This window comes from Balaenoptera physalus (assembly GCF_965194825.1).
Source record: "Balaenoptera physalus genome assembly, chromosome: 3".
NCBI classification, from domain to species: Eukaryota; Metazoa; Chordata; class Mammalia; order Artiodactyla; family Balaenopteridae; genus Balaenoptera; species Balaenoptera physalus.
Window position 1 is genome coordinate 51,223,555 of NC_138890.1, and position 20,964 is coordinate 51,244,518.

A 20,964-nucleotide genomic window follows, 5' to 3' on the forward strand; every position below is an offset into this window, starting at 1 on the left:
GCTACTGTAGTTATAACATCTAATCTGCCTCTTATCAGCCCAAGTATTTAAAGTGTATCAGTCTCCCACATGAGGGCAGCAGAGAGACCATGGAGAACAAGGTTCATGTTTTCTTCAACTTTGTAGCTCCAGTGTCAAGCATAAAGCCTGCCCATAGAAGGCCTCAATACACATTTGCTAAAGTGCTTCACCTGCCCAAAAGTGCACGGCTTCATTCTCTAAGGACACAGAACCATCTCAAAGTATATTGTTAAATTTTAAAAGACAAGATGTCAAAGTATGTATGTTATGCTACCATTTGTGTAAAGAAAGGTGGGGGAAAAATATATATATACACACACACAGCTGACCTTGAACAGCACGTATTAGGGGCACTGACCCCCATGGAGTCAAAAGTCCACTGATAAACTTCACAGCCCTCCATATCCAGGGTTCCACATCTGGCAGATTCAACCAACTGCACACCATGTAGTACTGTATTACATACGTAATGAAAAAAATCCACGTGTAAGTGGACCCACACAGTTCAAGTCCATGTCTATTCAAGAGTCAACTATGTACGTATATATATATCTATGTACACACATGTATTTTTTCCCTACCTTTCTTTACACAAATGGTAGCGTAACATACATACTTCGACATCTTGACTTTTAAAATTTAACAATATTAATTATAAACACACATACACTCCTATTTGTTTGCATATACTTAAAATTATCTCTAAAAACACAGAAAGTTGGGAATATTGTCTCTGGGAAATGGGAATGGAGCACTCAAGGATGGGACAGAAAGGACATTTTTTTCAGTATATATTCCTTACACCTTTTCAGTCTGAACTATGTGAATATATTTTCTATTCAACAATAAAAGTTTTTTAATCGTAATAATATAAACCAGAGTTTCTAAACCTTGGCACTACTAACATTTTGGGCCAAATAATTCTCTGTTGCAAGAGGCTGTTTAGCAGCATCCTTGGCCTCTACCCACTTGATGCCAGTAGCACTCCCTCCCCAGTTGTATCAACCAAAAATGTCTCCAAACATTGCCACAATGTCCCCTGGGGCACTGTTCCCCTTTGAGAACCAATGATATAAACAAAAAAGAGCCTTCCATTTTACGACCATAGTTGCCTCTGTAAAGGAGCTACATACATGGAGAATTCAGTCAAGCCTCTAAGGTGAGAAAGCCTTTAAGGACGGAAGGAAACACAGCCCACACTTATGGACCTCTCCTATCTGCAAGGCACTGGGCTGCAAGCTTTACACACAATCTTTTTCAGGCTGTATGGTCAGCCATTGAGGATATGATTTTTTTTTATAACACCCAACTGAAGATTTTTCAGAGGGGAAAATGGGTATGAAATGACTATGCCCACGGTCAAACAGAAGCCCTGGACAAAGTCACAACCAGAATTTAGTTCTATGACCACCAGGACAGGAATCTTTATTATATAAAGATGCCTTAATAAGGCTTCTCTTTCCAAATGTAGTATCCAGAATTGGATGCTAGGTTTGTAACATTGCCCACAGCCTGTACCAGCAAGACTCTGTAATAACTGCTTTAGGGAGACTGACAAGAAGAGATGTATAAGGAACGGGACAGCAGTGAACAGACAGACAGCAGAGTGTAGGAGGAAAAGCAAATCAACGTCTCTAGGCCTCAGCTTCTGTATCTCTAAAATAGAAACCATGAATTGGGCTCTGCTATCTCTCTCAAGAATGCTGTAAGGACATGGGACAAAATAAACGTAGGGCACTTCACAAGCTGCTGTTCTAAACACAATGCTGTAATTATATATTACACACTGGGGGACTTCCCTGGTGGTCCAGTGGTTAAGAATCCATCTTGCAATGCAGGGGACGCCGGTTCGACCCCTGGTCAGGGAACTAAGATTCCCACATGCCGCGGGGCAACTAAGCTCACGCACCACAACTACAGAGCCCGCGTGCCACAACTGCAGAGCCCACGTGCTCTGGAGCCTGCGCGCCACAACTAGAGAGCTCGCATGCTGCAACTACTGAGCCTGCAAGCCCTGAAGCTCGCACGCCACAACTAGAAAGAAGCCAGCGCACAGCAACGAAGAGCTCACACGCCACAACAAAAGATCCCAACATGCCGCAACTAAGATCTGACGCAACCAAAAAATAATAAACAAATAAATATATAAATATTTTTAAAAATGGGGGAAAAAAATAAACACATTGGGTTACCCTGTAGGCTTTTTAGGAGCAGGGAGTGAATTGGAGGTGCTGGTCCCCTCAGCTGGTGGTGGCATGTCTAGTCCAGGAGTGTCATTCTCAGCTGTCCCCAGAGAGACCTCACGCTGCACACCACTCTTGACCACTGGCTTCTTAATGACTGCTGTACCACGATTCCCAGGAGTTTCCTTGACCAAAACATGGGCATCTGAGATGATCACTTCCTCCCACTCATTCTCCTCACCCACGTCTCTTTGAGGAGCTATACTTAGGAGCTGGCTTACAGCTTCTGAGTTCTCCAGAGTCAGTTTGGAAGAGTTTTCCTTAGCAGAATTTTGCTCGGAGGTGAGAGGCTGCTGATTTCTTTTAACCACAGAGCCTTTGGAGGAGACTCCAGAAGTCAATTCCACTTTGACTTTGGCTGGCTTTTCCTAGGAAAAAAAAAGAAAACCTTTCATGCGTATAGCATTTTACAGTTGACAACACACTTACAAATATTCTCTCATTTGATCCTTGTAACAATAATGTATGAGTAACATATAAGAAGCTGAGGCTGAGAAAGGAAGAGGCTGACTTCAGGTCCCAAGTATAAAACTGGCCTGAATCTAAGTCTTCTGATTCCAGTTCCCTTTCACCACAGTATTCAATGTCTGAGTTAGGATAAGCCTATTCTAATAAATTTCTTAACGACATGTTTCTTCAGGTTTCAGCGAACAAATGCTGGCATTTTTTTTACCTCGACCTTTGATTGTTCAAGGCCTTCTCCTTTATGTCTACAAAGAGGCTGACATACTGCCATATTGGGCCTAGAAGTATTAAGTTGTTTATCTTGGTGGTCCCTTTATGAGACTCACTTAATCACAATGTGGTCACAATCTCGCATAGACTGAATGCTTCCAACTCCACTGGGGAAAACTCTTATCTTTTGTCCCAGATTCTTTCAGGTTGAATCCTAAAAGTAAGCGTAAGGCTGATTTACACATACACCACAAACTTCTCACTGGGTCAAATCAGATCACACACATTAATTACATGCTAGAAAAGGTTCAGACTCACTAAAAATACCAGCTGCTGCTATCTCAGACAGACCCGAGTTTTATATACATATATGTACACACGAACACTTAAAAAAATTTAACAGTGAACTTTCCTGGTGGTGCAGTGGTTAGGAATCCGCCTGCCAATGCAGGGGACACGGGTTCAATCCCTGGTCTGGGAAGATCCCACGTGCCACAGAGCAACTAAGCCCGAGGGCCACAACTACTAAGCTTGCACGCTAGAGCCCGCGGGCTCTAGGGCCCCCGTGCCACAACTACTGAGCCCACATGCTGCAACTACTGAAGCCCGTGTGCCTAGAACCCGTACTCCACAACAAAAGAAGCCACCGCAATGAGAAGCCCGCGTGCCGCAACGAAGAGCAGCCCCCGCTCACCGCAACTAGAGGAAGACCACACGCAGCAACGAAGACCCAACGTGGCCAAAAAAAAAAAAATTTAACAGTGGTCATCTCTGTGGTAGGTCTCAAAGGTTTTTTCCTTCCACGTGAATAGTGAAAGGCACTATAAACTAGGAGACAAAACACAAAAGCACTCTGTCTAGGCTCTGCTTCAACCTAATTGCTTATGTCACCTAAGGCAAGCTTCATCTGATTCCTCATTTCCCGTTATGGAATAAGAGAGCTCTGTGTTTGTCAACAGCAGCAAGATAGCCTTTTGGGTGGCCCAGCTCTTCATTATGGAGGGGCAGGACCCCCCTGCACTTCACAGGAAATTTAGCATCTGTGGCCAATGCCATTAAATTTCAGTATTATCTCCCAGTCACTGACTACCAAAAACCCCTTACATTTCAAAAGTCCCTCTGGGCAACACAGTGCCTCTGGTTAAGAATCAATATAGACGACCTTAAGAAATCTCCAATAAAGCATTCTCAGATTCTAACACACAATTACAAACCATGAGGACAAGAAAAATTCCAAGTAAACCGTACTGAGCTTACTGACTGCTAAAGAAGGAAGAGTCAGCAGAAAAACAGGAGACAAGATAAACTAAAATCCTGAGATGAGATCTTTGAGCAAAACACTGCCCACTAAGTAGGCTATAGACAAAAATTCTTTGCAGGAAGACTGGATAATTTAAGCAATCAGAGCAAAAAACTCTAGCTGGTGATCTCACATTTCCTTAACTCAGCCTACCCTTTTTAGATGTCACTTTCTTTCAAGACAGAAGGCAAATACTACCAGTTCCTCGATCAGAGACCTCAATTACTGCTATCAGAGAGCCCATAGTAATGAGGCCTTGAGCTAAAGAGCCTTATATACCATCTTTCGTTCCATCCAACTCACTGGGAACTGTGCCACATGTTTCTTGGGCTAATTTTAGCCAGTATGAACTCCAGAACAATATAAGAAAAGGTGAGTCATTTCCTGACTGGCATGGACACATTTGGAGCTTTTAGAAACTATTTATAATTGCTCTTTCAAAAATCAGAACTCAGGAAATCTTAAGATTCTGCAGGTAAACAGCACAGCAATGCCTGAGAAGTGTGGTTTAGTGGAAAAGGCGACAGCATAATTAGCAATGTGAATGTAACAAGTCACTTCTCCTGAATCTATTTTTCCTTAGCTGGAAATTTGGGAGTTGAGCTAGCTGATAACCAAGTCACCTTTATCTCTAAAATTTTAAGTGCATTGATGCTACCTTGTTACCCTTTTTCTTCTCACACTCACTTATTCTGTTCCTATGAGATTTTGAAATCACAGTATCTGGTCTTTACATGGTAATTCTTGCAAAAACCTTTGGGAAAAATATTCTGACTTAGCAAGTGAAGACGGGACAAGTAGCTAAGAAAAAAATTGTTTTCATGTCATGAGTTTGATCTCAAAAAGAGAATGGCTCAAAAGTTATTCAATCAAAGGGGGAAAAAAAGACAAAATGAAAAAGGAAAGAAAACCAAAGTAAAAAGAGAATCTGAAGCAGACTAGGCACAGGATCGGTTACACTCTTTCATGCAAAAGCACAGGAAACAAGGTCATTTGACAGACCTGCTGTGCATCAGTGAAGAAGGACCAAGGAGGAGTCCAACAACTATCCAATTCAATCTTCCTACTGCAGCTGGGGAAGTACATTTTGGGAGAATAATTAGGGTGGGAATAAATGAAATGGCTTCACAGTGCACACAAAAAACTCCACAAGGCCCTAGGTACTTCCTGCCCCTTGAAATGTTAATTGTTTCTACTGTTGCTGTTAATATTAATTATACTGTTGCCAACAATGGGAGCAGTGAAGCCCTACTGAGGATTGAATATTCAATACACTAGGAATGTGCCATCCACTTCGCACGGATCATTTCATCTGACCCCTCCAATAACCCTAATGAGGTAGGCACTATTGTTAACTTCCATTTACAAATGAAAGGAAGCCTAAATCAAGAACAGAGACATAAAATGACTTGCCCAGGGTTACAAAACTAAATACTTGGGAAGTAGGGGTTTGAACTGAGGAAGCTGACTCCAGAATTGTATTCTTAATTCTGCCTCCAAAATTGGTGCTATCCTGAACTCCAACACTCAGCCAGAGGGCAAAAGTCACCATCCCAGTAATTCTCTGAGAGATGTTCTGTGGAAACTGTCCAAAGGAACTTAAGTATGCTGCTATTTAAGTTTTCTATACAGAAATGAGTTTGGACCATGAGTCAAACACGTGATGAACACAATCTTAACCTAAGCTATTTTCACAAAAACAACGCTTTCTTTCCTCTTCTATCTACCCAAATTCTACTGATCTTTCCAAACCATCTCCTCTATTAAACCACCTCTGGCTATTCTAGTCCTTTTGTCCCTAAATAATTTGTATCAAAAATGTGGCAAGGGCTTCCCTGGTGGCACAGTGGTTGAGAATCTGCCTGCCAATGCAGGGGACACGGGTTCGAGCCCTGGTCTGGGAAGATCCCACATGCCGCGGAGCAACTAGGCCCGTGACCCACAATTACTGAGCCTGCGCGTCTGGAGCCTGTGCTCCGCAACAAGAGAGGCCACGATAATGAGAGGCCCACGCACCGCAGTGAAGAGTGGCCCCCACTTGCGGCAACTAGAGAAAGCCCTCGCACAGAAACAAAGACCCAACACAGCCATAAATAAAATAAATAAATAAATAAATAAACCCAAAAAAAGTTGGAAAAAAAAAAATGTGGCAAGTGTGTATGATTCACGTAGTCAGTGCCAAGCAGACAACAGGTAACAAACATGTGCTGAACTGAACGTCACAGGGGCTCAGCTCTAACGCTCATTTATTTACTGAGCATCATTTATTTGGAGACAGAGGTATACATCTGGAACATTAAGCTATGGCAGACCTTGAATATCGGGTTAAAGACCTCCACTTTTAATAGGAGCTATAAGAAACTAAAAGGACTCTGAGCTAGGGAATGAGATGTGTGCTGTGCGTGTGAATAGCTAAGCAGTCAGTGTGGAGGGCGGATTGTTAAAAATGTAACCCAAACAAGAAATGAATGATTTAACACGGTGCAGTCATTCATGGAAAACTATGAAGCAATTAAAGATAATGTTTTTGAAGAATATTTAATGGCATGATATGTTAAAGGAAAAAAGGCAAGATACAGAACTTGTATATCCACAGAAAAAGACTGGAAGAAAATATACTGAAATCTTAACAATAGCTTTTCTTTGGATGGTATGAGATTACGGATAACATTTTATACTTTCTTTTTAAAAAGAAAGAAACTGACTTATTTGTATCATCAGAAAATTAAATGAATATTAATTTAAGTCATCTGTTCTTAAAGGGAATAATAAGCCTACTTTGTGGGGTTTCCAAAACAGTGATGGCCAATGAACTTTACCTTTGGGATCCACTTCCCTCCTAGGAAGTTACCACAGGTAGGGCACTTAGGTGGTTTGTGCCTGGTGACGTATGTGAAGGAGCAGCCTGGGCTGGTGCATGTCCCATGGCCCCGTCGGGTGTACGTAGTAGTCTGCGTTTAAAAAAAAATAAAAAAGAGCAAGTCAGAATCAACACCACAGTCTAATCTCTGTCAGATCCTGATGACCATTATAACCACAACAATGCCAGGAGGATACCAGCTTGCAGAAGGTTAGCCAATTCATGGTATCTTAAAAGGTCAGAGTTGGAAAGGTCCTAAGATACAACTAACTAGTTCAGTTTTTAGAAATGGAGAAAGTGAATTCAAATGAAGAAAGACAGCTGCCCAAGGTTACAGAATTAGGTACCAGAAGTATAAAGGTAAGAAGAGTTGCAATTAATTAAGCAAAGTACCACACAGTGCTAAACACTCTACCAATATCTCATTTAATGTTCTCAGCAATGCTATGAAGTATTATTACTACTGAGGTTCAGAGTAGTTAAATGCTTTGCCTCAAATCATGTAGTGACTCAAGGACAGAACTAGACCTAGAAGACAGATCTTATTGATTCCTGGTCAAGATTCCTTCCATGCATCCTGCTGCACCCTCTGGCTCTCAATACTTCAAAGAATTTGCTTCTTCATTCTTGTTAGTTAAAAATCAGAGAACCTAGGACCTAGAGTTCAAAGATATAAAAACAGTCCAGTCACTAAAAAAATGAGAGGGAACTCCAGTTGAAACCAGGTCCTCTGACACTCAACAGAATTTGATCATCTGCATACAAATATATTCAGCCACTGGCTTGCACCATCTCCGATGATTTCCCTTTGAACAGAATGTATTACATTTCAGCTACAAATAGAAATTAGCCACACTCCATTTCTTGATTAATGCTGGAAAGAAAACACTTCCCTGTCAGATTTGTTCTGTCACTTATGGTTTACTCAGCTACTAATCCCAGCCTCCCTAGCCTGGCCAGAAAGCAAAAACTTCCCTTGGGAAACACCAAGCTTCCTCTAGGCTACCTCTGGCCAGAACACCTAAGGAAAAGGTGATTATGACAGTGAGAGCAGGTCAAAGATGAGTGTGAAGTTGTGTGGCACCAAGGAAAGAGACCAGGGTTTGGGTTCCAATTTTGTCACTGACATACTGAATGACCTGGGGGTAAGTCATCTTAGCTCTTGGGCCCTTGGTTTCCTCTTCTGTAAAATCACCTGCCCTTTCTGCTTAATGGATATATCTTGAGGAGCAAAAAGTCTGTGAGACTATTATTAATGGGTACAACATTATATCTTATCTTTTCTCAGACTGTGGCCCCACATGGAATATTCATTCTGAATACACCCTCAGAGCAAAGTTAGTGCTATAAATAAATTACCATGAATTTGGAAATACTCCTGAACAGCAACTTATAGAAATGACTTTAGGAAATAATGCTAGTGTTCAAGGCTGATGCTGCCTTCTTAAGTATTTCTAGAAAAGCTTGGCTGAAACTTATTAAACCAGGAAAGAATATAAATTTCCTGAACAGGAAAGGCTCAGGAAAAATAATTAGTTTACTACAACTTTCTTATCGAAGAAAGTATTGTTTATCCACAGCAGGGGTTTTAGAGGATAAGACAGACTGTGACAAGTTAAAGGTATGTACTATTAATCCTAAAAGAAACCAATACAATAACCAAGACAAAGTTAATAGCTCATAGGCCAACAAAGGAGATAGAATGGATTCATAAAATATACTTAGTTATTTCAAAAGAAAGTACAACAAAACAGAGAGGACCAAAACAACAACAATAACAACAAATAGTAAGAGGACTGATTTAAACCAAACCATATTAATGATCACATTAAATACATAGGGCCTAAATACTATAATTAAAAGGCAGAGATCATCAGATAGGTCTTGCTCTTAGAGCCAAACTATATGCTGCCTACCAAAAAAGGTACTTGAAATACAAAGGTACAAACAGGTAAAAGGATGGAAAAAGATATACCTTGTTAATAACAATAATCAAAAGAAAGGGTGATATCAGAACTAAGTAAATTTCATAGGCAAGAATACTGCCAGAGATAAAGGTCATTTCATAATGAAGAAGCGTTCAGTTTATCCAGAAGACGTAACAATCCTAAACGTTTGTGTACTTAATAATAGTCAAAATACATGACACAAAAACTAACAGAACTGCAAAAAGAAACAGATAAATCTACAATGACAGATGGATGCTCTCAATAATTGACAGAAACAGTAGACAGAAAATCAGTAAGGATACAAAATCAATAAGGAACACTATCAATCAACTCAACCTAATCTGAAATGTATAGAACACTCCACCCAACAGCAGGAATACATATTTTTTTCAAGTGCACATAGAACATTTATCAAGACAATCCATATTCTGAGCCATAAAATAAACTGCAATCAATTTAAAAGGATTCAGATCTTATAAACTACAAAGTTCTAACCACAATGGAATCAAATCAGAAATTGATAAAGACAGACACATGGAAAATCCCAAATATCTGTTAAATAATTAAGTAACTCATGGGTCAAAGAAGTAAGTTAGAAAGTACTTTGAACTGAATGAAAATGAAAATGCACCGTTATCAAAATTTGTGGGATGGGCTTCCCTAGGGGCACAGTGGTTAAGAATCCACCTGCCAATGCAGGGGACACGGGTTGAAGCCCTGGTCCGGGAAGATCCCACATGCCGCGGAGCAACTAAGCCCGTGTGCCACAACTGCTCAGCCTGCGCTCTAGAGTCACAAGCCACAACTACTGAGCCTGTGTGCCACAACTACTGAAACCCACACACCTAGAGCCTGTGCTCTGCAGCAAGGGAAGACACTGCAATGAGAAGTCTGAGCACCACAGCGAAGAGTAGCCCCTGCTCCCTGCAACTAGAGAAAGCCCCACGCGGCAACGAAGACCCAACGCAACCAAAAATAAATAAATAAAATAAACAAATTTATTAGAAAAAGGTCAGAGATGGAAAGGTCCTAAGATACAACTAACTAGTTCAGTTTTGTGGGATGCCACTAAAGCAGTGCTTAGAGGGAAATTAAGCACTAAGCAGCTATATTACAAAAGAAGCTCTCAAATCAATGACCTCAGCTTCTACCTTAAGAAACTAGAAAAGACCAAATTAAACCCAAAGTAAGCAGAAGAATGACAGAAATGAATGAAACAGAAAGCAGAAAAACAATAGAGAAAATCAATGAAACCAAAACCTTGTTCTCTGAGAGCAATAAAATCAGTAACCTCTAGCCAAGCTTATCAGGAAAAAAGAAAGAAGACCCAAATTACCAGTATCAGTAATGGAGAAGTAAAATCACTACAAATTCTATAGATATTGAAAGGATAAAAATTCCACAAAACTTTAAACATAGAATTACCACATGATCCAGCAATTCTACTCTTAAGGTATATACCCAAAAGAACTGAAAGCAGGGACTCAGACATTTGTACACCAAAGCTCATAGGAGCACTGTTCACAATAGTCAAAAGGTACAAACAAACCAAATGTCCATCAATGTTTATGAATAGATTAAAAAAATAGTACACATGCAATGGAATATTATTCAGCCACAAAAAGGAATGAAATTCTGATACATGCTACAAGATAGATGAACTTGAAAACATTATCCTAAGTGAAAAAGTCAGAACAAAAAGGAAATATTTGCATGTTTCCACTTATTTGAGGTACCGAGAACACACAAATACTAAGACAGAAAGTAAAATAGCGATTACCAAGGCTTGGGGTGGGGAATGGGGAGTAACTGTTTAATAGATACAGAGTTTCTGTTTGGGAAGATGAAAAAGTTCTGAAAATGGATAATGGTAATGATTGCACAACACTGTAAATATATTTAACAGCACTTGAATTGTACACTTAAAATTGATTAAAATGGTAAACTTCATGTTATGTATATTTTACCACAGCTTTTTAAAAAAAGAATAAGGGAATGTTTTGAACAATTTTATGTCAATAAATTTGACAATTCAGATGAAATGGACAAATTCCCTGAAAGACAAACTATCAAAGCTCACTCAAAAATGGATAATCTGAATAGTCCTATATATATTTTAAAAATCGGACTTGCCATTATAAACTTTCCCACAAAGAAATCTCCAGGCCCGGATGAGTTCACTGGTAATTCTAACCAAACATTTAAGGAAGAAATAATGCCAGTACTACACAAAACTCTTCCCAAAAAAATGGAAAAGCAGAAAATATTTCACAACTCATTCCCTGAGGTAAGCATTACCTTGATACTAAAACAAGACAAACACTGTACAAGAAAATTAGAGACCAATAATATCCCTCGTGAATATAGATACAGAAATTCTGAACAAAATGTTATCAAATCAAATCCGATAATATATTAAAAGGATAATACATCATTGCCAAGTGGAGTTTATCCCAGGAACACAGAGTTAACACTTGAAAAATCATATTAATCACATTAACAAACTAAAAAAGAAAAAAAAAAACACACACGAAAAATTTTGACAAAATCCAGCATCTCAAAAGATACACAAAAAATTTTGAAAAATCCAACATCCATTCCTGATAAAAGTTCCCAGCAAAAATAACTTCCTAAACATGATAAGTGTATCTTTGAAAAACCTACAGCCAATATTATACCTAATGATGAAAGACTGAACACTTTCCCCCTAAGACGACACACAAGACACAGATATTGGCTCTCACCACTTCTATTCAACACTGTACTGGAGAGGTCCTCAACAAAACCGTAAGACAAGAAAAAGAAATAAGGAATCCATATCAGAAAAGAAGAAATGAAACTCTCTTTATTAGCAGACAACACTGCCATCTATGTAAAAAATGCAATAGAATCTACAAAAAGGCTAGCAGAATACATGAGTTTAGCAAAGTTGCAGCACACAAGTTTAATAAGCAAAAAATCAATTGTATTACTATATACTAGCAGTGAACTACCAGAAATTGAAAACAGTTTTAAAATACCATTTACAGGGACTTCCCTGGTGGTCCAGTGGTTAAGAATCCCCATTACAATGCAGGGAACATGGGTTCAATCCCTGGTCAGGGAACTAAGATCCCACATGCTGTGGGGCAACTAAGCCCGGGCGCTCTAGAGCCCACTGGCCACAACTAGAGAGCTCATGTGCTAGAGAGAAGCCTGCGTGCTGCAATGAAAGATCCTGCATGCCGCAACTAAGACCCAATGCAGCCAAATAGATAAATAAATATTTTTTAAAAAATAAAATACCATTTACAATATCATAAAGAAACGAGATATTTAGGAATAAATCTCAGCCCACATGCTGCTGTGTGTGATGGAAAAAACATCTGAGAATCAAAAGATCCAGGGTCCTTGTTCTGCCTTGTTTTGCAGCCCAGTGGCCTTGAATCATAGAGAGAACAAGTCCTTTCTCTTCTCTGGACCTTTTTCCTAACCTGCACAATAACAGGATTGAATTAGATCAGTGATCCCTCAATTTTTCTAAAACACGTATGCTTCAGAAATGTTGATAAAAGCCATGGAACCTATCCCAGGAAAATACTCTCTCAAGGAGAAAAGTTTGTATGTAACTTGAGGAGTTCATGGATCCTGCGGAGGTCCATTCACAGACCCTCCCCCACTCCCTCACCCCCAGTTAAGAATACCTGAACCAGAAAAATCTCTGAGATCTTTGCCAGTCCCAATGTCCTAGGTTTGTTAAGACTTCTAGAAAACTACCTGGAAGAGAATTCTTATGGAGCCTTAATCTCCTTCAACTCCCCACACACTGACCAGTTTGATGGAGGTGGGGTTCTCCACAACCGAGTAGGCAGGAAGAGGCAACATGATGAATTGTGCAGCTGGCGCAGAGGAGCTAATCTCACTGGAATCCTGTAGGTACATGGAGAGAAGAAAGTTTTATTGAGATGGAGTGAAGAACACCCAGGACCATCCACAACACTGAAGACCGATCAAGTCCAATAACCATAGATAATGTGCTTATCCAGTGGGCACATCAAAAAAATGTATGAATCTACAATTATCTCAAAATAAAAGTTTAATTAAGAACAATCAGCAACAGAGAAAACCAGTATCACAGGGAATGTGCTATCCTCATTTTACAGATGAGAAAACTGAGGTTCTTAAGAGACTCAGAACTCCTAAGATCACATAAGCAGTTAGTGAAAGAACCCAATTCTTCTGACCCTGTCAAATGTTCTTAGCGACCTATTAATCTGCCTTAACCAGTGGCATGCTTCATCATCGTAAACAGCACTGCGGCAACAAGTAATAAAACGGATTTACGCCTGGCACAGAATCCTCTGCAGGGGTATCTGCTCTCATCCGTCTAGGCCATAGGGGCCCCCGCATGCTGGTCCTCTTAGCCTAAGCAGAACAACTACCTCTTTGAGGATGCCATTGTACCCGGGGTAACAGCATGGTGGCAGCTCCCCCACTCTCCACTTCCAGGGGACCAGGCTGTGGAATCACTGAAATCACTGTTCTTTCTCCTCAACTGGGCATGATAGAAAAGCCACTGGGGAGATACCTCCCTCTTCTTTCTCAGCTATTAGTCCCATCAACCTGGCCCTGAAGAGAACTTCCTTCTTCCTACTTACTCTGTGCCCAACAAGACTATTTTAAAAAATTCTCCTGAACAGTTCAAGGTGCCATTGTGTTTGCTGAAACAATCTTAAGGGAACATAAAATTCTAACTAATACTAATAGCCAAACAGATCCTGGCTCTGACTCATGGACAGCCCAAATATCATCCCCATCCCTCCTGTTAATGTACCTTATCTCATGTGAAGAAAATGTTGCCTATACTGGGCAAGAGGAGTTGTTGAGAGTGCCTAAGAAACTGAAGCCTGGGGACTTGGACCAAGCCTGGGGACAAAAACGTTCAAAAGGACTGCAGTCCAACTAGAAGTGTGCCACACCAGTATTCTTACTTACACTACTTCAGAATTACACTGCATGGTGCTAGCTGCCTTTTTAACAATCCCAGGTAAAGCAAAATCATCAGAACCAAAGTCACTTACCCTCATGACGGTTACCACTGACATGCTCTCCCCCACCTGGGGGTGGGGCACAGCCAGGCTTCCAGTGGGGAGGTCTGGTGAGCCGTTCACTAAGGTCTCTTCAATTACCAGGCTTGTCTGGTAAGGTTGGTGGCTCTCCCCTACCTCCAGGGAAGCCTCATTTAGGAGCACATCCGGGCCGAGGATCTCTGAGGTGGTAATCTCCTGTACAGCACCTGGCTGGGCAAGGGCTCCCACATCCTCAGCTAAGGCCTCCACAGCCAGACATTGTTCTGCCATGCCTGCATGGCTGGGCACTGTCTCCAGGGCAGTGTTGGACAGAAGGGATGGTCCTTTAGGGGACATTTGGTTCTGGGCGACACACAGCTCTAGCTGAGAGCAGCTCCGCTCCTCCTGCAGGCTGCTCTTGGGGATGATGATATAATCTGAGCGAGGGAGGATCTTGCGGAAACCTGGGATGTCCGGAACCACAGCGGTCAGTGCAGAGAGTTTAGAGTTCTGAGGATGAAGAAGCCAGGTCGGGGAGACAAGCAAAGATAAATGGAATAAGACCACATAGATATATACTTATAAGCCTTTTTCTTCTTTTTTTTCTGCAAAGGAACCAGAAAGACTCCATTCTTTTGACCTAAGACTTAGACAGGATCAGCCTCTGCCAATAGCAATGTCATCTTCATCTGAATCATACTTTAGCCAATGTAACTTACTCACTCAATCACACAGAAGACAGATAACGTGGATTAGATTCCAGAAAGGGCACTGATCTTGGCATCTGAAACTGTGAGCTGAAATCCCAGGTCTGGCGTAGTCTTAAACAAATCCTTTCCCTTTTTTTGGCCTTGCTGCCCCATCTGTAAAATGAGGGAACTGAATCTGGCTATTTATGAGTTCCTTTCCAGCTTTGATACTTTAGGATTCCAAAGTGGCTGAAGATTTAGATACCAGAATGTAAAATGTTCAGTGAAACCTTTAAAAGCATAAAATACAAACCAACAGGCCATGTTGGGTCTCAGGGCAGCAAGCAAGGATCCTGACATCACTGGTTTCTCCCAGACTTGCAAAGAAGAGAATGAACAGATCACAAAGCTATCAATAAGAAGGCTTCATGAGAGAATGTGTATAGGGAGGTGGTTATCTGATAAGGACCTGAATATACTGGGAGGTAGTGGGGAGGGAGAAGAATATAAATATTAACAATGACCTAGGATCTTAAGGTTCAGAAAATACTTTCCTGACCTTTAAAGCAATACTACTAAGTTAGGTACTATTATTATTCCCATTTCACAAATGAGGGAACTAAAGCTAAAGGAGGGTAAACTTTCCCAAAACACATAATTAGTAAGTAGTAAAGCTGGGACTCCAGGCCAGGTCTTCTAAGGAGCAAGGAGAGCAGGTACTAGAAGCACAGCCCTGCATGGCTAACTGGCACCAAGAAAAAGGTGCTTTTTTTCAATTTTTTTCAATTTAAACTGAAAGTTACCCAATGAGGAAGATAGAAAAGTAGTTCAAAATGAACAGGTAAGTGAGAACTGAAATTAAACAGACCAAAAAATAATTTCAGAAGCATCATTTAAAAGGAACTAAGTCAATTACAAAAGGATCCTTAAATAAATCAAAAGCAAGAAGTCAATGAGACTACTTAGGATACAAAGGAAGCACTCAGAGATGAAAGTTAAAAGAAGTACTGAGATGAAACATGAAAGCAAACTGTCCAAATCCTTTATGGAGCCTTTACTGGAGAGATAATGAAGAAATGATATTCTCAAGTCACGCTTTGAAGCAGACAGGTCAAGAGAACAAGACTAAATGGTGGCAAATACATAGGTTGGTCTGGACTTAATCAACAAATCCAAGCACAAGAAACCAGGGCAGCATGAATGACAGTCATCTTACAGACTATAAGGAATGACACTGGAACCATGGGCCCAGCCACTTGGCAGGAGACCTGAAGGGCTGCCAAGGAGACAGCCTGCCCCAAGGTCTCTGACGGGCTCCCAAAGTATGCAGGCAGGAGGGTCCCACCTGTATACCAGGTAATCAGGAGAGGTCAAACAGCATATAAAGCCTCACCCTGTCTTAGTACATTCCAGACGCTCATTAAATGCCACCTTTTCTTATTATAGGGTCACTGGACATTTAATCTACTAAAGAGTGTTGTTTACTCACCAAGTCAGTATGTTCCAAGAACTCAGCTAGGTGTTTTACATTGTCCATTTTAAACACTGTGAATAGATACTATTATCCCCATTTTACAAATGAGGAGAGCAGAACTCAAAGGTTAAGTGATTCTTCCAAGGTTACAGCTAGTTAATATTAGAGCTAATCTATTAATGATCTTGGGGGTAGTAGTAGAGATGATGGTAGATATAAATTTACATATGGATAAGGAAAAATCATTGTAGATGATCTACTTAATTTTTTTTAAAAAAGCCTTAATAAGGACCTATATTAGTGTCTGGTTTTAAAAACCATATCACTCCAGGATTAGGTAAAATTTTCTTATATCATGGGCAAAAAGTTTGTGACCTTACAATGGAGAAACCAAAGAGCATATGTGTACCTTTCCTAGACTCCGCCTCCCCCTCTCCACAGGGATTGTTTCCCAGACTCACAGTTTACAAACAAATCATCTAGAGGAGAAGTACAGAGTGGCATCTCCAAGACCGTAGGTAACACAAAGCTCTTCCAAGAAGGGAAATGCCAAGCCAACAAGGACAAAATAATCTAAATGGCAATCAGTGGCAGATGGGCTCCACTAAGGGAAATACAACCCATTCTATAACATAGTTGTTGCATTCCTGAAGAACCTTTGCTCTACATTATCAAAAAAGAAGTTAGATACAATTGTTTCAATTGAAAAAAAAAAAAAAAGAGTTAAGGTTAAAAGGTTTCAGCTTGCAATAACAAGGTTATTTTTCCTGCAGGAATTTCAGTTTAAAAAAAAAAACAGCAGGGCTTCCCTGGTGGCGCAGTGGTTGAGAGTCTGCCTGCCAATGCAGGGGACACGGGTTCGAGCCCTGGACCGGGAAGATCCCACATGCCGCGGAGCAACTGGGCCCGTGAGCCACACCTACTGAGCCTGTGCGTCTGGAGCCTGTGCTCCACAACGGGAGAGGCCGCAACAGTGAGAGGCCTGCGCACCGCGATGAAGAGTGGCCCCCGCTTGCCACAACTAAAGAAAGCCCTCGCACAGAAACGAAGACCCAACACAGCCAAAAATTAAAAAAAAAATTAAAAAAAAAACTTTAAAAAAAAAAAACAGCAGTGTTAACAGTTGTCAGTCCATTTTATTCCTGTGAACTAGAAATAACAAAATGGCTGACAGACACAAACCTAAGGGCTTCCTTGCTTATTCTTTAATCCAAGCACTCAAAGGCTCAATGTCCTCCATCAATTTCACCTTTAGCCTTGCACTTTTCCTTCTAGCACAGTTCAATACCACCAGTGGTAACAAAAGAATGTGGCCTTAAATAAAGCAGCTGTGTCTACCTGTAAACTTGCAAGCCTAATTGCTGATTATGTTATAACTGACAGTGGTCAGCACAACACAAATTAATTATACTTACACTCAATTGATAACATGAAAATTCATGGTATAGGAAAAATGCCTGTAGAAGCTACTCTATAAAAGAAAAATAACACTAACTACCCACAAGGACAAGTGGCTCCAAGTTTTGCTAAAATTCAGAAAAGGAACCTAAGGCTCACTGGGGATCATGTACTGCTGCAAGCAAAGAATAAAGAGAGTACAGGGCATGACCGAAATGGAAACAGACAGGGAATTCCCTGGCGGTCCAGTGTTTATGACTCGGCACACTGCCATGGCCCAGGTTCAATACCTGGTCAGGGAACTGAGGCCCCCCAACCCACGCAGTGCAGCCAAAAAAAAAAAAAAAGGAAGCAGACAATATCAGGCTCAAGAAAGGTAAAAATGACTCAACTCAAAGTTTTCCTAAGAAGAGAGAAAGAAACAGGAAAACAGGGGGTTGGACTCCCCAAAGCCTCACCACTAAGGCAATGGAGGTATCAGCTGGAGAAAAAAAAAAAAAAATTACTTACAGGATCCAAACCTTCTTTCTCTAGTTTGGCTTTCTCCAAGTAGTAACTCCTCTCGGCCACACTGAGAAGCCTCCAGCTCTCACTAATCTTCTTATTGATCTCAGATTGAGGGAGGTGGGGGAGCTCCTGCTGCACTTTCAGGTAGATGTCGTAATAGTACAGAAGGTAAGCAGACCTGAGGAAGCAAGGACTTCTTAAGGTTTTCCCTCAACCAGTAAATACTACAATGTTTGAGTAGTGAAGAGCTAAGTACAAAACCCAGCTTCTCATTTCAAAAGCATTTCTCTAAATAGAGACTGAAGCAAAGAAACATTTAAATAACACCTCCAGAAGGCGAACAGGGGGAGGTTTCTCCCTCCAGAAATGTGGAAGCAAAGGCTTGTCTGGTCTACTTTTCCATGACCACTTTTTCTGCAGGGATGACTGGCCTTAAATCGCAACATGGGCAAAGATAGATAAAGGTGTCCTGTCATTCCGCTTTCAGGAAAAGGTTAATTAGAGGACTAATTACCACTCACACCCTACTCTTCTACACAGCCTTTGGTCATCTCACTGGTCAACAGCACCTCGCCAAGGCTGAGAGAGGGAAGCAAGTAGAACTATCAAAGTGACCCAGTGCTGGGAGCCTCAGCAAGAAGTTTGGAGTGTTCACAGTTAAGAGGGAGATTAGAGCTACAATTTGGATATTTTTTATAGATATCATTGGCGCTATTTATAATTCCAAATTTTTATTGATGTCCTAATTAAATATTTAAATAACAATGGCATTAGTAATAAATAAAGTGGTTCTCTTGTAGAGAGCTTCCACCATTTGTATGTATATTTCCTGCTAAAGCCTAAAAACATGACCAAGATTTGGATAGGAATGGCAACTGCTGGCATCAATTGGCCACTTCCCACTCTCAATCACCCTCTCCCCCCAACCCCACTGCCCATCAGGAGACTTCAACAAATGACATGGCACTCTCAGTGAATCTGGACACAGGCTAAAGTCTTCTTCAACACAGTTCTCCAAGCAGCTTCTGTTTATAAATGCCAGCTACCAAAATGTGTCGGCTAACCTGGGTTTCTTGGCCTTTTCTCCATGTATTTTATACTTTTTCTTCTTCTTGGGTGGCCCAGGGGAGGTGTAACAGTAGGCTTCCTCAATTTCCTCCATCACGACAGTTACCTCAGTACCATCATATGATGCATCCATGGCTAGAGGAAAGTCAAACATAAACAAGGTTCAAGAATCTACCCTAAAGGGGACAGCAGCCTCCCGATCCAATGATCCTTATCTCTGCCACGGCCTTAAGACTCAGTCATTTGCCAAACTCAGCAGATGGATCCTAAGAAGCACCTGGGGAACCTACTAAACATTCAGATTCCAGGGTTCCACCTCAGCCCTTCTGAATCAGAATCACTAAAGGGTGTGGCAATCCGTGTGCTTAACACCTGCGCCAGGTGAGTCCTCTGACTAGGCAAACCTGAGATCACTAGCTTAGGGAGCCCTTTCACTTATATTCATTCATGGGATACTCAGTAATCCTTCAACTCAAAGATTAGCCCCACATTACAAGAATTCCATATGGTAACAGGTAAATACTTGGCCAGGAGTCAGTTCTGGACACTCCCTCATGGTATCACCTTAAGCAAAATGCTTCACTGATTCACTCATTCATTCAAACATGTGTTAAGTGCCAATATGTAGCAAAGTTTCTTTACATTCCGCCAGTTTGTATGACTTTGGGCAGGTCCTTTAGCTGCTTTAGGTTCAATTCTCTCACACATTAAAAAGAGATGTCTCACCCACCTTACCACAGACTTATAGTGATAAGGCTCAAGGACATAACTCCATTTGAGAATAGTGCTATACAAAAAGAGTTCATTATTAAAGATGAATCATGTCTGCCTGAGATGCTTAGCGACCTGCCCAAGGCCACCACACCCAGGGACTTGAAAGGCAGATTTTTTTAGTTCCAAAATCCAACTGTGAGCCTTCTTCCATACTACACTGCTCCCATCTCCACCCACAACCCTCTAAACCAGCACTGTTCAAAAAACTTTTTGCGATGACAGAAATGGTCTTCATCTGTGCTCCTCCAATACAGTAGCTAATTATGGCTATTGAGCACCTGAAATGTGGCTTGTGTGATTGAAGAACTCAATTGATTTCATTTTATTTAATTGTAATTAGTTTAAATAACCACACATGGTTAGCGACTGCGGTATTGAACAGCTCAGGTCTAAACAGTAATCTGACAGACCGACATTAACTCTCTAGCACTGGCCTAAGAAACAGAAAACCTACTAATAGCTTTTCCTAGGGAAAGGAAGGTATTAAAAAAATTCAATGACTAGTTCAAGAAGAGTTAGTTTATTTGTGGCCACACGCTAAGTTGGAGTTTTACCCACAGACTCAATCCTTGGATGGAGAAAGGCTCCCAAAAACCACTTGAATTTTATGAGAGAGAAATAATATAGTTGCTCTGGAAAATCTGTCAGAAGATAATTTAGGATTCTGGGAAGAGGAGCTGTGTAAGTAAATACAGAACTGATATGTGTATTACAAGACCCACTCACATCTCATTTAGAACTCACTCCACAAATGATGAGGTATCTGATAAGGTATAATGAGAAAAAGAGCACTGTGTGTTGAGTCAGGAGACCAGGATCCAAGTCTAAATTCTAACCATGTGATCTTAGATAAGTCTACTCCCCTCCCTAAATTTCAGCTGTTCCTCAAATGAGACTGAAGAGGCTGAAATCAGTGGTTCCTAACTTGCTGAGAGGCAAGAATCCCTTTGAGAATGTT

The 20,964-nt window shown here is 40.9% G+C and overlaps 1 protein-coding gene across 9 annotated transcripts in view; it reads right to left on the bottom strand.

Annotated features, from left to right (window-relative positions):
• The window catches only part of HMGXB3 (HMG-box containing 3), a 62,003-nt gene that overhangs the window by 39,569 nt on the left and 1,470 nt on the right, over window positions 1-20,964 (bottom strand). For 3 of the 9 annotated variants that reach the window (XM_082454045.1, XM_082454042.1, XM_082454041.1), the window contains exons 2-7: window positions 19,229-19,367; window positions 18,168-18,342; window positions 14,109-14,606; window positions 12,859-12,957; window positions 7,059-7,190; window positions 2,214-2,632 (exon numbers count right to left, since the gene is read on the bottom strand). In XM_082454045.1, the coding sequence (XP_082310171.1) occupies window positions 2,214-2,632; window positions 7,059-7,190; window positions 12,859-12,957; window positions 14,109-14,606; window positions 18,168-18,342; window positions 19,229-19,365 (1,460 nt within the window). In that variant the 5' untranslated portion in view covers window positions 19,366-19,367. Of the gene's footprint in view, window positions 1-2,213; window positions 2,633-7,058; window positions 7,191-12,858; window positions 12,958-14,108; window positions 14,607-18,167; window positions 18,343-19,228; window positions 19,368-20,964 lie in introns of those variants that run through there. The other 6 variants (XM_082454043.1, XM_082454046.1, XM_082454044.1 and 3 more) reach the window with 6 other exon arrangements.